The following is a 15,711-nucleotide window of genomic DNA, read 5'->3' on the forward strand; positions in this document are numbered from 1 at the left end:
GGTGGTTCTTTCAAAAGTTTACAACTGAACTTTGATTTAATGCAGCTTTGAAACTTTACTTTGTGGGGAAAAATGCTGCTTTTAACCATCTTAATTTAAATGAAAAAGCTCAGAAACAGTTTCCTTACCTTGTCAAATCTTTTTTTAAACTTTTCCTTTATTTTTTTAGTAGTTTACGTTTAACACAGCACTGTACTCTATTTGCTTTTTCTGTCTTTGCTGGTGCCTGATTGCATTCTTCCGGTTCCAAATGAGGTGTGTGATTGACCAGTCAGTTCATAACTCTGGTGTTTGTAACTCTGAGGTTCTAGTCTACAAAAATCAAGACTTTTTTGCCAACTTCTTTTGTTTAGAATGAGTTTAGGGGATTACTTACAGCTACGGTTTGTGCAAAATGTTGAGATAAGTGAGATTTTCAAGGTAGTGGTGTTTCTGTCATCAGATGACTTATGCCTCAGTTTAATCAACAAAGCAAGGTTGTCCCTTGCTGGATAATCTAAGGACAGAGAAATCTGACTCAGTCACTTCCATCTATTTGTTATGGAGTGAGGCCAAAGAGTAATGTTGTTTTTCTGAGGGCATTTTGGTTTCTGGTAAATAAGGCTAGGTCAAAGGTTCTTCCAGCATATTATTAGATAATATTTATTTAATCACACGAGAGAAACTGAAAATAAAATTTGGGGACGACTCTTGGTCTCAGTCTAATTTCTGTTAATAGTTAATATGCAGATATTACAAAACTCATGCCAAAAATCTTCCCCACGTTTATGTATCTGTTCCTCCCTGTTTTATTTCCAGTCTGTCTTCTTAGAAAAAAAATCTCCTGTCTTCAGATACATGTTCGGCTCCATCCTGAGCTGCAGCTGGGGGCAGAGCAGCATGAAGCAGTCAGACAGTTCTGAGCAGCTCAGATGTGGAACAAAGGTGAATCTAAGCCATCTTTTTAAACCTCCCTAAGTGGTCAGCCTGAGCAGATACCAAACTGTCCCTCAATGTCATTTAAAGCATCCTGGTCCTTATGTAAAATAGATAATAGACTTTCAGAGATCCATAAATATATTATTATTAAGTAGCCAGCCAGTGCCACTGTTGTGGGACAAAAAGATACCCCTTTGGAGGTGAAATTTTCTGTTTCCATAGTGCTTCAAGCACTTCCTGGCTTGAGGAGCAAGAGAGAGTCAAGGATTTGAACTAAGGAGTCCCCAGTTAGCGTGATAACAGTTCTGAGACAGCATGCTGGCTGCTGTAGTGGTTTGGAGATGTGAGACATCATCAACTGAGGACTAAAACTGAGACCACTCAATTCCCTTGAATTTACAACCTAAGCAGGATTTGATCCCAGATCTATAAAAGTTATGGAAAATATGTTAACCCACTACAACAGGTACATGCCTCCTTTCTCCTCACTAACAAACTTTTTCTGTCAATTCTTCTTGCAGAGCTTTTAAGTACAAACTGCTTCTTCATATTGATTCACTTACTCCTTCCTGAACTTGTTTCACTTTAAAGTCACACAGCCATTCTCTAGGCCTTTTCTCCATCTGAGCCTCAATTTTCTCAGTGAGAGATTTGTGTGTGGTAGATCTCCAGAATATGAAAGGACACATATTTAGGAAATTTTCTCCATTCCTTGTTGTATATGAGAATGAATTCAAGGATTTCCTCTGGCTCCTAGCAGAGATATCCACATGGCTAGATAGTCCTCTCAAACCACAAAATCTACATTTAACTTCAAAGATCTTGATCTTCCAAATGATTTTCAACACATCCTGTTACTCAGTATGATGCAACGTGTCAACTCAATCTATCAGGATGGTATGTCACAAAACCTGAAAAATTGTGCAATCTGACAACAAAAAGAAACTCCACACAACTAACAAGTGTTTCATGAAAAAATGGAACATTCCACTGGTACAACTTTGCTTTTTCAGGCAGAACCTGCCTACTATCCACACACAAATTGTGTTACATTGCTTATCCCAGAATAACTAAATTGCTTAGGAATGGACAGCTCTATTTTAGTAGGAAGTTTCATATGGACACATCCCCATTCTGATACAAGCTATGATATAAACACTTTCATATCAACATAACTGCATCCAGATTAGTGATTACACTGTATTGGTTTGAACAGCAAAAACTATTGTTTAGATCAGCCCTTACTAGCAGGCATAGTGGCATTGTGAATAGCTTCAGCTAACTAGAATGAAATGCCTGTTCAACTGGAAGAGAAAACCAGACAGCGCTGATCCTTAGGAAACTTTCTCTTTCGTCATAAGCCTTTCTGATATAAAACAAACTGATGCTGTAACTGGTCAGTCCTGTCCATTCCATTGTATGTCATGCTGTAAAGAACTGTAAGATTGTCTCACTGCTCATAGGCGCCGACTTCCCCTCTTTCCCATGGGTGCTCGACCCCCCCCTTTCCCTCAGCCCCACCCCCACTCCACCCCTTCCATGAGTTCCCGCCCCATGCCAACTCCTTCCCCAAAGTCCCCGCCCCAACTCCTCCCCTTCCCTGCCCCTATTCCAACTCCTTCCCCACCCAGCCTCTTCCCCGCCTCCTCCCCTGAGAGTTCCCACTCCTCCCGGAGTGTGCTAATGCTGCCAAACAGCTTTTTGGCGGCGGCTGGGCAGGAAGAGCTGGTAGGCAGAGGAGTGGGGATGCCGTGCACTCAGGGAGAGGGGAGGAAGTGGGGCGGGGGGGAGCTTCACTGCCAGTGGGTGTAGAGCATCCACTAATTTTTCCCCATGGGTGCTCCAACCCTGGAGCACCCACAGAGTCAGCGCCTATCTCACTGCTCTCCATGTGACAGCCACATTTCATGTTGGTCAATTTCCTGAGGCTATCTCTCTGAGCACACTCTACTCACTGAGTAACCCCTCCCTGTGACCAAGTCTCACTTGGTTATTACCTCTTTGGTCTAATTTCAGTTGTTGGGTTTAGCGTGTAGGTGCTGAGTGGGGCTGGTGTTCTGTGATATACAGTCAATCAGGCGAGAGGATCTGGTGGTCCCTTCTGGCCTTAACCTCTATGACTCTCCTATTGTTCCCTGAGGCACTCGGAATTGTGATAATAGGATGGAACTATGTAACCAAGGGCTTGATTTTTGCTGCATTGAAGTCTCTAGGAGTTTTTATTGTTTGTATCACAGGAGTGACTAGAACCCCCCAATCAAGGTTGAGAGCAAGATTAGACTCCAAGTTTGTATTTGTCCTTTGTTCCTTTTTGTTAAAGAGAGCCTAGCTGAGAATTCCAATCATTGTTTTACATGTGAGGCCTCCTTGAGGTTTTCAGAATGGAATGAAAACACAACTCAGAGCAGAAAGAAAACATTTTGTCAACAACGAATTATGTCATACGAACCTAACAGCTTTCTTTGAGAGGGTAACAAGCCTTATGGGGGACGGGGAGTGGTAGATGTGGTATATATTGACTTTTGTAAGGCTTTTGATACTGTCCCACATGACCTTCTCATAAACAAGGTAGGGAAATACAGCCTAGATGGAGCTACTATAAGGTGGGTGCATAACTGCTTGGAAAACCATTCCCAAAGAGTAGTTATCAGTGGTTCATAGTCAAGCTGGAAGGGTGTAATGAGTGGCGTTCTGCAGAGGATTGGTCCTGGGTCAATATCTTCATAAATTATTTAGATAATGGGATAGAGTGTACACTTACTCCAACGAGAAACTGCTGAGCTTGAATTAATATGCAAACTAGATACCATTAACTTGGGTTTGATAAGAGACTGGGAGAGGCTGGGTCATTACACATATTGAATCTATTTCCCCATGTTAAGTATCCTCACACCTTCTTGTCAACTGTCTAAATGGGCCATCTTGATTATCACTACAAAAGTTTTTTTCTCCTGCAGATAATAGCTCATCTTAATTAATTAGCCTCTTACAGTTTGTATGGCAACTTCCACCTTCTCTGTATATATATATATATATATATATATATATATATATATATATATATATATATATATATATATATCTTCTTACTATATGTTCCATTCTATGCATCCGACGAAGTGGGCTGTAGCCCACGAAAGCTTATGCTCTAATAAATTTTTTAGTCTCTAAGGTGCCACAAGTACTCCTGTTCTTTTTATAAAGTTTGCAGATGATACCAAGATGGGACGTGTTGGATTAAAATTCAAAATGATCTGGCAAACTGGAGAAATGGTCTGAAGTAGAATCATAGAATATCAGGGTTGGAAGGGACCTCAGAAGGTCATCTAGTCCAACCTCCTGCTCAAAGCAGGACCAATCCCCAATTTTTGCCCCAGATCCCTAAATGGCCCCCCTCAAGGGTTGAACTCACAACCCTGGGTTTAGCAGGCCAATGCTCAAACCACTGAGCTATCCCTCCCCCCCTAAAGTAAATAGGATGAAATTCAATACAGACAAATGCAAAGTACTATGCTTAGGAATGAACAATCAATTGTACGCATACAAAATGGGAAATGACTACCTAGGAAGGAATACTGTGGAAAGAGATCTGGGGGTTATAGTGGATCAGAAGCTAAATATTAGTCAACAGTGTAACACGGTTGCAAAAATAGCAAACAACATTTTGATCTGTATTAGCAGAAGTGTTGTAAGCAAGATACAAGAAGTAATTCTTCCACTCTATTCCGCACTGATAAGGCCTCAACTGGAGTATTGTGTCCATTTCTGTGTGCCATATTTCAGGAAAGATGTGGACAAATTGGAGAAAGTCTAGAGGAGAGCAACAAAAATGATTAAAGGTCTAGAGATATAACTATGAGGAAAGATTGAAAAAATTGGGTTAGTTTAGTGTGCCCTTAAGTGTCCAGCCCTCTCCTGGACAGCTCAGTGAAATAATAAGGGTCATTTGTTCCTCTAAAGACACAAAAATACATCCCAGCTTATCAATGTAGCGGGGGTGAATACATTCTTCCCTTGAAACACCTCACTGAGTTGGTTTATAATAAAATAAAACAAATTTATTTACATAGAACATAGATTAAGTGATGCTAAGTAGAAGAAATAAAGTTAGAAAGGGTTACAAGTAGGGCTGTCAAGCAATTAAAAAAATTAATCAAGCAATTAAAAATTAAAAAATGATTTAAAAAATCGTGCAAAAATCGCACTGTTAAACAGAATACCATTTATTTAAATATTTGTGGATGTTTTCTACATATTCAAATATATTGATTTCAATTACAACACAGAATACAAAGTTTACAGTGCTCACTTTATATTTATTTTTGATTACAAATATTTGGACTGCAAAAAACAAAACAAATAGTATTTTTCAATTCACCTAATACAAGTACTGTAGTGTAATCTCTTTATCATGAAAGTTGAACTTACAAATGTAGAATTATGTACAAAAACAAACTGCATTCAAAAATTAAACAATGTAAAACTTTAGAGCCTACAAGTCCAATCAGTCCTACTTCTTGTTCAGCCAATCGCTCAGACAAACATGTTTATTTACATTTGCAGAAGATAATGCTGCCTGCTTCTTGTTTACAATGTTACCTGAAAGTGAGAACAGGCGTTTGCATGGCACTGTTGTAGCCAGTGTTGCAAGATATTTACATGCCAGATGTGCTAAAGATTCATATGTCCCTTGATGTTTCAACCACCATTCCAGAGGACATGTGTCCCTGCTGATGACGGGTTCTGCTTGATAACTATCCAAAGCAGTGGGGATCGACGCATGTTCATTTTCATTTCATCATCTAAGTCAGATGCCACCAGCAGAAGGTTGATTTTTCTTTTTTGGTGGTTTGGGCTCTGTTGTTTATACACTGGAGCGTTGCTCTTTTAAGACTTCTGAAAGCATGCTCCACACCTCATGCCTTTCAGATTTTGGAGGGCACTTCAGATTCTTAAATCTTGGGTCAAGTGCTGTAGCTATCTTTAGAAATTTCATATTGGTAGCTTCTTTGCATTTTGTCAAATTTGCAGTGAAAGTGTTCTTAAAATGAACAACATGGCTGGGTCACCATCCGAGACTGCTATAACATGAAATATATGGCAGAATGCGGGCAAAACAGAGCAGGAGACATATAAATCTCCCCCAAGGAGTTCAGTCACAAATTTAATTAACATATTATTTTTAATGAGGCATATGAATCTTTAGCACATCTGGCACATAGATATCTTGCAACGCCAGCTACAAAAGTGCCATGCGAACACCTGTTCTCACATTCAGATGACATTGTAATTAAGAAGTGGGCCGCATTATCTCCCATAAATGTAAACAAACTTGTTTCTCTTAGTGATTGGCTGAACAAGAAGTAGGACTGAGCGGACTTGTAGGCTCCAAAGTTTTATGTTATTTTGTTTTTGAGTGCAGTTATGTAACAAAAAAACCCTACATTTGTAAGTTGCACTTTCATGATAAAGAGATTGCACTACAGTACTTGTATGAGGTGAATTGAAAAATACTATTTCTTTTGTTTATCATTTTTACAGTGCAAATATTTATAATAAAAAATAATATAAAGTGAGCACTGTACATGCTGTATTTTGTGTTGTAATTGAAATTGATATATTTGAAATTGTAGAAAAACATCCAAAATATTTCATAAATTTCAATTGGTATTCTAGTGTTTAACAGTGCAATTAATCACAATTAATTTTTTTGAGTTAATCATGTGAGTTAACTGCGATTAATCGACAGCCCTAGGTACAAGCAGATAAAAGTGAAAACATCTAAAAGTCTAAAACTTAATCTAGCAAGTTTTGGTTCAAGGGTTTGCTTAGGATGGTCTTTCTCACCCACAGTCTTCCAGCAAGATGGTGCCTGACTTTTTCTTTGGTCAGGATCTCTCCTAGAGGCCCAAGGGTGCTGGTGCCTTTGTCTTCATAGGGGAAAGAGAGAGAACTTGAAGTTCTCTGCCCCTTTCCTTTAGAGTCCAGTAGGCCTTTAAAGTGAATTCTTCTGAGGGTTATCCTTCAAAGTAAAGTTAATTCATGCAGTAAAGAAGGCGACCTGGAGTCTGGTGGTGAAGGAGGCGCCATAGTTTTCTTTCCCCATGTATTTTTGCTGAAATCCAAATTGATCTGTTTCCTGCCATCCCTCCCGCTGCTGTCTTGAGGACCCTGTTTAATACTTATATGTAAATTGAGAGAAACACATATTTCTTTGTTTAGGATAGACCGTTTAACAACTTTTGCCTAGAAAGGGCTGTCTGCTTTTGAACATGTGCTAATAACATCATACAGGGAGAATTCATAACTGCACATATGATGTTGCTACATACATTTCACTATGATATTATTGACCAGCAAGTTACTAGTTTTACTAGTTACAAGTCACCAGGCATGTTTTATACAAAGAGTATTACAATGGTATATAGGGTGTGAATACAGGGGTGCTTTAGGTCACCACCAGCCAACCTGCCCAAAGGTTTGAAAAAGCTGTTACTTTACAAATCTTTTTTTTTATTTGCTCTTGCCTCTATATAGAGGAACAAGAACCGATGTCTCTAAGCCCTCTTTTAACTCTTGCTCTGAATAGCTCTTTGCTACTGAGTTTGCTAAGGCATTATAGCAATTTGCTCCTGTTTTCCTTCAAGACAAAGATAAAGATGCTTCAAGACTGCTCAGCTGCAGCCATGGAACTTTTCAATTTCTGAGACTTGTTCAGTGAGGTTTCTTAACACATGGAAGCAGAACTGAATTCCATTTCTAGTAAAACGGTAACTTTTTAAGGCACTGAGAAACTGCTGGAACTTGGATGCATATTTTCAACATTATTTTTTCTTATCCTGGACCTCTAAAGTAACACAGAATGATTACAGTGCTGCGTTATGTATCTTCAGTGTTTGATTCAGCCCAGATGGAATCCTGAAGTCCTGTCGAAATAGTATTGTCAGCTTTATGTTATTTGACTGTAGTTGCTGAGAAATGTTTTACAACAAAAAACAGATGAGCCGCCTGAGATTAAACAAGTGTATTACATACCATCTGACAGGCAGAATCCACCTTGCTGCACTATGGCATGAAAGTAAAACCAAAAAATGACATTGGTGAAATAAAGACAGAGGACGGAACCAAAAATCTGCTGTTTCCTAAGCAACCTGATGTGCCATCCATACAAATGCCCAGTGAGTGTCAAAGACCATTCCACAGCATCTTCAAAGCAGCACAAGGGAACATACCCCTTAAGTTAGGTGATGCAATACATTTTCTCGCTACTTCGCTTGAATCATTGCAAACTTCAATGAAGCAGGTATGTGGCTGTGCTACTATGATCCAATCCTGGCAAAGTGAGACATGAGGTGGGGAGGAGAAGCTTAATGATGCAGTCCACAGTGGGGGGAAAACTTAAGAGATTAGATCTTTGAATCTAATTGATTTTACTATATAAGAGAACAAGTTTTCCAGCTGTGGGTCAGCGGCATTTGTACAAAGCTATGCCAGCCTAATAATAATTGAATTTGGATGTGAAGAGAATGTAGGAAGCACGAGTAAAGAAAATATATTGCCCATTTGTGCCCAATAAAGTGTAGAATTGAGAGAGGGTTGTCATTTTGAGTGCCGGGACCAACTGCACAAGTTGTTTGTGACAACTAGAAGGTCTGAGTGGTGGTGGCTGAAATGGTAGTGGTTAAACAGCATTGAATAAGAGCTCCATGACTCTTGCTCTGAACTTGAATATTCTTATGATACGACACTCTTTCTTGTTGCAAAACACTGAAAATACTGTTTTAATTTGAAGTAACTCTTTCTGTTACTGTCGCAGTCTCTGTCCTGCTACATTCGTTTAAACGATTTAAAAACCTTTCTGTGTAGATGTCAAATAATGTTAAAAATTCTTATGTTAAACTTCCAAACTGGGTTTACAGTCTCATCCTCTGGGTTCTTCTTCTTCTTGAATCATTGAGGTCACTTTTGAGCAAGATAGTGGTTCTCCAGATTAAGCTCAGGAAGCAGGAGCAGTATTATTGTAGACTGTATTCTCACCAGTACCTGCACTTTTTATGCATGAACTCACTTTTGCGGTAGAGATGTTGGTCAGAAAAGGAACCATTAGCTCCAGTCTATGTTTAACAGTTGGTGTTGACTGTCTGTTATTTCTCTTCAAAATTAACTATCCCCAAAATAACTTGAGTACTAGTCTCATATGACAAGATCATTTGTTCTGATAAGTTTGCTTATCAAAGGGATCCTGCAGACTATAGAACACAGCACTTTAGCACCTTTTCTGTTGGCCAACATACAGTACAATCCCAGATGTATACCATCAGAGTAGTTCCATTTCTCAGTTTTGTATTCCAAAAGCATAGACAATGTGTCCCACCATTTTCCTGGCTTTCAAGATTTTTCTTTTTATGGAGTCCGGACACCCACAGCAAAGCCATTCTTCATTAGTTCAACGTTTCCCTTTCAAAGCTTTCATAATGCTGCTTCTGAAAATTGGCGGATGGCCCTTTTCATTTGTTGATTGCTCCATGTATATTTTTTTTATTTCACTCCCTTTAGAAAGGCCCAGACTCCTCTTAAATTGCTTTGGGTACTCACTATCTAGTCAAAAAGTGGGGCTCCCCAGTTTGCAATAATATTTCTGTGCTAATGAAATGTTTCTGTTCCCCTTGGACCTAACTCGAGTCTGCTGAAACTCTGGCTGTATTGAATTACTATGCTGTATCTACAAATATTAAAGCTCGTAAGGCCACTGTGAAATGGACAAGTGCTATGCTTGTTTTCCAGACGAGTAAACTGAGACTAAGTGACTTGCCTCCAAGATCACAAAGCGAATCTATAGCAAAAATAGGAAAGAGACCCAAGAGTCCTGACTCCCAGATGCCTGCTCTAAACACTGGCCTGCACTACACTTCCAGATGCTTTATTCTAATAGTTTTCACCAAAAGAAATCAAAACAATATTAGACTGAACTAACCTGTTCTTCTAGTGGCAGGAGGAATAAGCTTATAGGAGCCAACAAGCTCTAACTGTTGCATGTAAAATCCAGTGCACTGAAAATGTACTACTAACCTAGTCCATTGTGATGAAATAAAGCTAATATAGCTAGACTATCCTGGGATGGAGATCTGCACAACCATTCACTTCGTTCTTCTGCGCAGGAAGGGCCACAGATCCTATTCAATGGGTTTCTAGCCTCTCCCTTGCTGCTGTGGAAACAAATTAAACTCTGCAAACTGTGGCTGTCTTTGCCGGGGGGTGAGGGAGGGAGAGTGTGTTTTTACAGAGATAGCTACTGCAATGTAAAATCCTAGTGGAATCAAGCCACAGGTAGCTTTTACTTCAGTGTAGAGAGTCTAAATCAATACCAGGTGGACATTCATGTAGCTACATCAAGGTATTTGACTCATTCCTACACATAAATGCAATCTTTTCCAGCTCTTTATTATTATTATTATTTATTATTACAGGAAAGTAGGCAAACATCTTGAGTGTCAAATGGTTTCACCATGTAAAAAGAGCCTCCTTGTAAAATAAAATATCAATCAGAACAGTGTGTACTAAGTATTGTGTATGCTAAGTCTCTCACACAGTTTTCATTATGCCTGTGGAAACGTTGAAGTCTTAGGTTTATTTCTGCGCCTGCATATCACGGGCCACAGGCTCATTAGAAATGAAAACTTTTACTTTAGCCATCTGTGTACAAATAGCATACCTATGTGCAGAAACATTGAGAGCCACCACAATGCCAAAGTAATGTTTGAGGTTCACCTAAGCAGTAGATTTTGCAGTGTATCTTGCACAGAATGTATTTAAAGTTATGAGAGAGAGAAATCAGCTTGTTTGCCAGTAACACTTGCTAATACTTTTCACTCTGAACAACCAGAAATTGAGAGTGCTGTGCTCAGTCCAGGGTTGAGAAGCAAGAACCTCATGTTGCTGGTCAAATTTTCAATAGCGCCTGAATGATTTAAAACTAGGTCCCACATTTAGGAACCTCAATTCTAGTGACTATCAATGAGATTTAGATTCCCCAGGGACTGATTCAAACCCCGCTGAAGTCAATAGGAAGTCTTTCTATTGACATTAGTGAACTTTGGATCATGCCCTAAGTGCCTAAGTCGCTTGAAAATGAGACCGAGGCTCCTAAGTCACGTAAATGTTTTTGAAAATTATACTCTGTCTTCCAAGATGATTAAGGAACAGCATTGAATGGTGCCAGTAAAAGCCGTATCCAGTTCCTGGCCAGAGTTAGCTGCACTGCAAGGCTTTGATGGTGGGGATGAGCAAGTCAAAAGAAAAGGAAATAGGGCCTGCTCCTGCTCCATTGCAGTCAGTGGCAAAGCCCCAAGTGATTTTAATGGATCAGCATCAAACGGGTGAGGACGAAAAGGTGACCCTCAGGATTCCTAGCAGTGAAAAAACAATGGAAGGAAATCCTGAATTTGTACACTTAATTGTGCGTATCTTATTGTATGTATCTCTGCCCACTAATGTAACTCTACAGAAATGAAATTCAGCTGGTACCATGCAGGCGCAACAGCTAACACAAAGTTATCTTCTACTCTGTGTGTGCTGGTGAGATGGAGAGAGAATGGCACTGCTACCTTGGTATTACATAGTAATTATAAAGCATTCACCTGCTAGTAAATGCTACACTTGAGTTAGCAAAATGGTTTTATAAGTAAGTGCCTATTTTCTCACCCTCAAAACATCCCAAATGGTGTTACTCTATAGATTGGAGCATGGGACACTTCAGCCAAAAAAGCAAATTTTACTGAGCATTTGACCAAATTCACTTCAGCTGTTGTTGAGTTTGTAGACAATTTTAAAAATACTCTGCATTTAAAAAAAATTCTATTGACTTTTGTTTTCCCCAAGTCCAGTTTACAGCAAAAATGGCTGAAGCGTGAAATTTAGCAAAGTAATTTCTGTGCTAAATTTTCCATATGTTTGATTGTGGGGAGGAAATGAAAAATTAAACCAGTTGTAATGATTCACTTTCCGGAAAGAGGGCTCAGCTTTAAAAGTACTTAGGCAACACTTAGGAGGCAGGGTGAACTGCGTGTTTTCTCTGCCCAGGCCTATAGACAAAGATCTGCTGCTCTCAGGACACGTATTCACTGCAAAAGTGTGTATGAGTGGACATTCTGTAATATAACGCAAAAAGAAAAGGAGGACTTGTGGCACCTTAGAGACTAACAAATTTATTTGAGCATAAGCATTCGTGAACTACAGCATCCGATGAAGTGAGCTGGTTTTTAAGGCGCTATCTTAAGATAGCTACCATGAGGTAAAAACCACCTTGTTTTATCATGTAGACATAGTCACAGCTGTTGGCGCCAGTTGAATGTGGGAGATGAATCTCTCATTGAAAGAGACACAGCAAATCTCTTCCAAAACCTGTCTTGCTTTTGGACATAGCAGAAACTCATGGATGGGAAATTAACTGCTGATCTTGTGATTTATAGTGCCTAACTGTGAAGTGTTCACATATTGTGCAACATCCTGTACATTCTAAGTTTTTGTTTTAGTTTTTTTCATTGTGAAGATACAGCCACCGGATGCGTTTCTACCTTATTAACTAAGCCCTGCAAAAAAACTCTTTGTAGCCAAACAATAGCAAAAACAAAGGTATGTTCACTTTAAGGAGGTGTAAACTTCAAAGCCTAGTAGGAATTATTCAAATACTAACATTCCAAAATACAGGCAATGGGCTTTTACTGGGAAAAAACACAACCAAAACCTTGCTAGGGCCAGATTATCAACTGGCGTAAATTAGCATAGCTCCATGGACTTCCACAGAGCAATACTGATTTACTCCAACTGAGGATCTGGCCCCTAGAAAGTACATGCAAAAAAAAGTAGTATACAAATTTTAAATTGCACAGTTTAAAAAGAAGTCTCAAAATGCAGAAGCTGAAGTTCCTACAGTAGCGTGACTAGCTACATTTCCCAACCCTGAATATTACACTGTACATTTACCAACCTTAACAGAAAAACAGGCCTGGAAAATCTATCCTAGGTGCACCCACGGCTGTGTTAGCATTATGATAGGAACTTTAATTTTTGTATTTTGGGGTTCTATTTTATCTGCTCAAAACTCCTCCTGTGGGAAACCCTCTGGAGATGATCAAAGGGAGGAAAGCTCACCCAGGGAAACCACTGGCACTTACCCCAGGAAAGAGCCCAGTGGCTGGCCTGCAGAACTGTGGATTCTCCAATAGTCATTGGAGATCAGGGTCATCAGTGCAGAAGGCCTGTGCTTCAACAACAGCTCCAGCCAGGGCCTGCTGTGTGCCCCTTCTCCAGTAACCAGGCTTTGCAACTCCCGCAGAGATAAGTTGCTAAGGAGTTGGACTCCCTTTCAGGAGCGTAATGGCGGGGAAATGCAGGGAAATGGAGTTTACCTACTTTGCATTTGGGGAATATGGAGTTTAGTTCAGGTTAGCCATTTCTATTTTTTTACCTCTACACCACTTCTCCTTTTTCCTTATCTCCCCTACTCAACCCTACCCTACCCTCTCCATTTCTCCCACAGGGGGTACAATGTGCTGTGGGTGTGGTATGAAAGTTAATACAGCATCAGGATTGAATTAAATTTTATGTGGATTCTCCTCAGGCTTGGTGAGGGGATGATGGGGGTAGTGCACTCATCTTCACTCCCTTCAAAAATGTAGATTCCCGATCCTTTGCAGGTGCTTTCCAGGCCTGGGGGATAGGCGAGGAGGGAAAGAGGGGTGGGGAAGAACTGTCATTTTCAGCCTGTAAAGTCATACAGCATTAGTTGTTTTTCTTAAAGCACCAGCTTCTGCAGTCACGGGATTACTTACAAATCTCAGCTTTCATTTAAAAAAACAAATGGTTTCTAACCCTTGTGTTTGCAGAGAAAAGATTGAAAACATGACAACGAAAGGCTCGGAAATCAAAAGGAAAATTAATACACCCCACCCGCACAAATTATTATTTCTGAAATTCTCATGATTTTAAGTCCATCTCCATTTAAAAAAAGGGGGGGGAGACCTTGACGCATGATCTCATGGTTTGGGATACTGAGCCCCTTAATGCAACATGAATGACCTTCTGCAGGTCTAAGTTAGATATACAAACAGCAGGTGGGTGCATCGCAAGGTTCTGTGTGGGGCTGCTAGTTTGGCTGAGGCTTCAAAAATTCTGAAAGCAAGTATTAGAGAAATCATAATATCATTAGCAACAGTTCACCTGCTCAGAGTAGCAACTCCCTAACTCCAACAACTCACTACAAGCAAGTGCTCTTGGGGCTGCATGACAAACTAAGCCTTGTTCCTTTCAAAAGGGTTTGAGTACTTAGTTTAGAAATAAAGCATCAGAACTGTACCTGTCATATAGTCCAAGTCGACCATAACACTTTACAACGTGTCTTTCTTTCAAAGGTTAAATGGTTATCATAGCAAACAGTGTGTTTGGGCCGGGAGGGGGACTTAATCTGCTTCTAAACTCAGTTTGAAGAGTGAACCATTAATAAATTAATAGAAAATCTCTTTAGATATATAAATGAAGCTATAACACAGGAAATATAGAGGAACTGCACACTTACCCAAAATGCATCTTTGAACTGCAGCTGTGTCATGCCTATTGATTTATGGAGGGGGGGAAAATCCTTGAACTGGTTTGCTCTGAGAGCAGAGTAGCAGCGGCACTCAGCTTTGCTGCTGTTACTATACACCAGCTAGAGCAGAAAGTGAAACACTTCCACAGTCCTGTCTCTTTCAAAATGAAAAACAGCACTGGGCAGTTTGAGGAAGCTCCATCTGCTACTGTGAAGAGAAAAAAACTCACTAACAAAAAAAAAAACCCAGAAAAACAGCCTAGCTCCAAACCTCTTTCTCTTCTGGTAAACAGTTAATATTGAAATGAGGAAGCAGAGGGATGTCAAATGATGTCAGTCTGCTCCTCGCCGTGTGTGCATGTGAGCTACAGGCAAAAAAAAAAAAAAAAAGGTGATCACAGGATCTGATCAACTACACAAAGAGAGAATACAATAAAAAAATAATAAGGAAACCAGCATAATAGAAAGAGACAAACCAGGTAGGAAATCAGATTAAAATAGTCACTTGCTGAGGAGGCATTGCAGAAAAAATCATGCACCACATTTCTTCATAATCTTTTTGGCAGAAGTTCGTACCCACACACGCACAGGAAGTGTAGCTGCAAAGTTACATTTTGCAGCCCCTTAGCAGGACTGAGGAAATCACAATGTCTTCATTGCAAATATATATATTTCTCTGATTTGCAAACTGCCTTCATACAGATGTCTTTGTGACTATAAAAAAAATAAAATATAGCATGCACACTGCCATTGGAATGCGAATCTGGAGCTTTCTCCTGACATCATTGTGTAAGAAATTTTAAAATGTGATGATTCAGTAAAATGAGTGTTAGCAATGCACCCTGTGTGATCTGTCAAGTCATTTGCATATAAAATATTAAGGGAGACACTGTCTCATTTACTAAGAAGCTGGATAAGTGAGATCTACAGGTAAACTCCAAACTCTTTAAAAAGTGAGGAGTGAGTGAGAGGTTAGTTGGAGTTACCAACTAACCAGCACAGAGGTAACAACTTACCAGCACAGAGGTCTGAAGTTGTTAACCATTTTGAAGAGCAGACATCAAGTTGCAGTGGGGGAGGTTTAGATTGGATATTAGGAAAAACTTTTTCACTTTGAGGGTGGTGAAACACTGGAATGCGTTACCTAGGGAGTTGGTAGAATCTCCTTCCTTAGAGGTTTTTAAGGTCAGGCTTGACAAAGCCCTGGC

At 39.7% G+C, this 15,711-nt stretch overlaps 1 protein-coding gene across 5 annotated transcripts in view; it reads right to left on the reverse strand.

The window, feature by feature from the left end:
* The window catches only part of PSTPIP1 (proline-serine-threonine phosphatase interacting protein 1), a 99,581-nt gene extending 84,741 nt beyond the window's left edge, over positions 1–14,840 (reverse strand). For all 5 annotated transcript variants that reach the window (XR_012153955.1, XM_073303504.1, XM_073303502.1 and 2 more), the window contains exon 1: positions 14,492–14,840. Coding sequence is in view for 4 of the 5 variants with exons in the window: in XM_073303504.1 (XP_073159605.1) it covers positions 14,492–14,524 (33 nt within the window). In the remaining variant the exon portion in view is untranslated. The remainder of the gene's footprint in view (positions 1–14,491) is intronic.
* Between the last annotated feature and the right edge of the window lie 871 nt (positions 14,841–15,711).

The sequence above is a fragment of the Lepidochelys kempii genome, chromosome 10 (genome assembly GCF_965140265.1).
Source record: "Lepidochelys kempii isolate rLepKem1 chromosome 10, rLepKem1.hap2, whole genome shotgun sequence".
Lineage (NCBI taxonomy): Eukaryota > Metazoa > Chordata > Testudines > Cheloniidae > Lepidochelys > Lepidochelys kempii.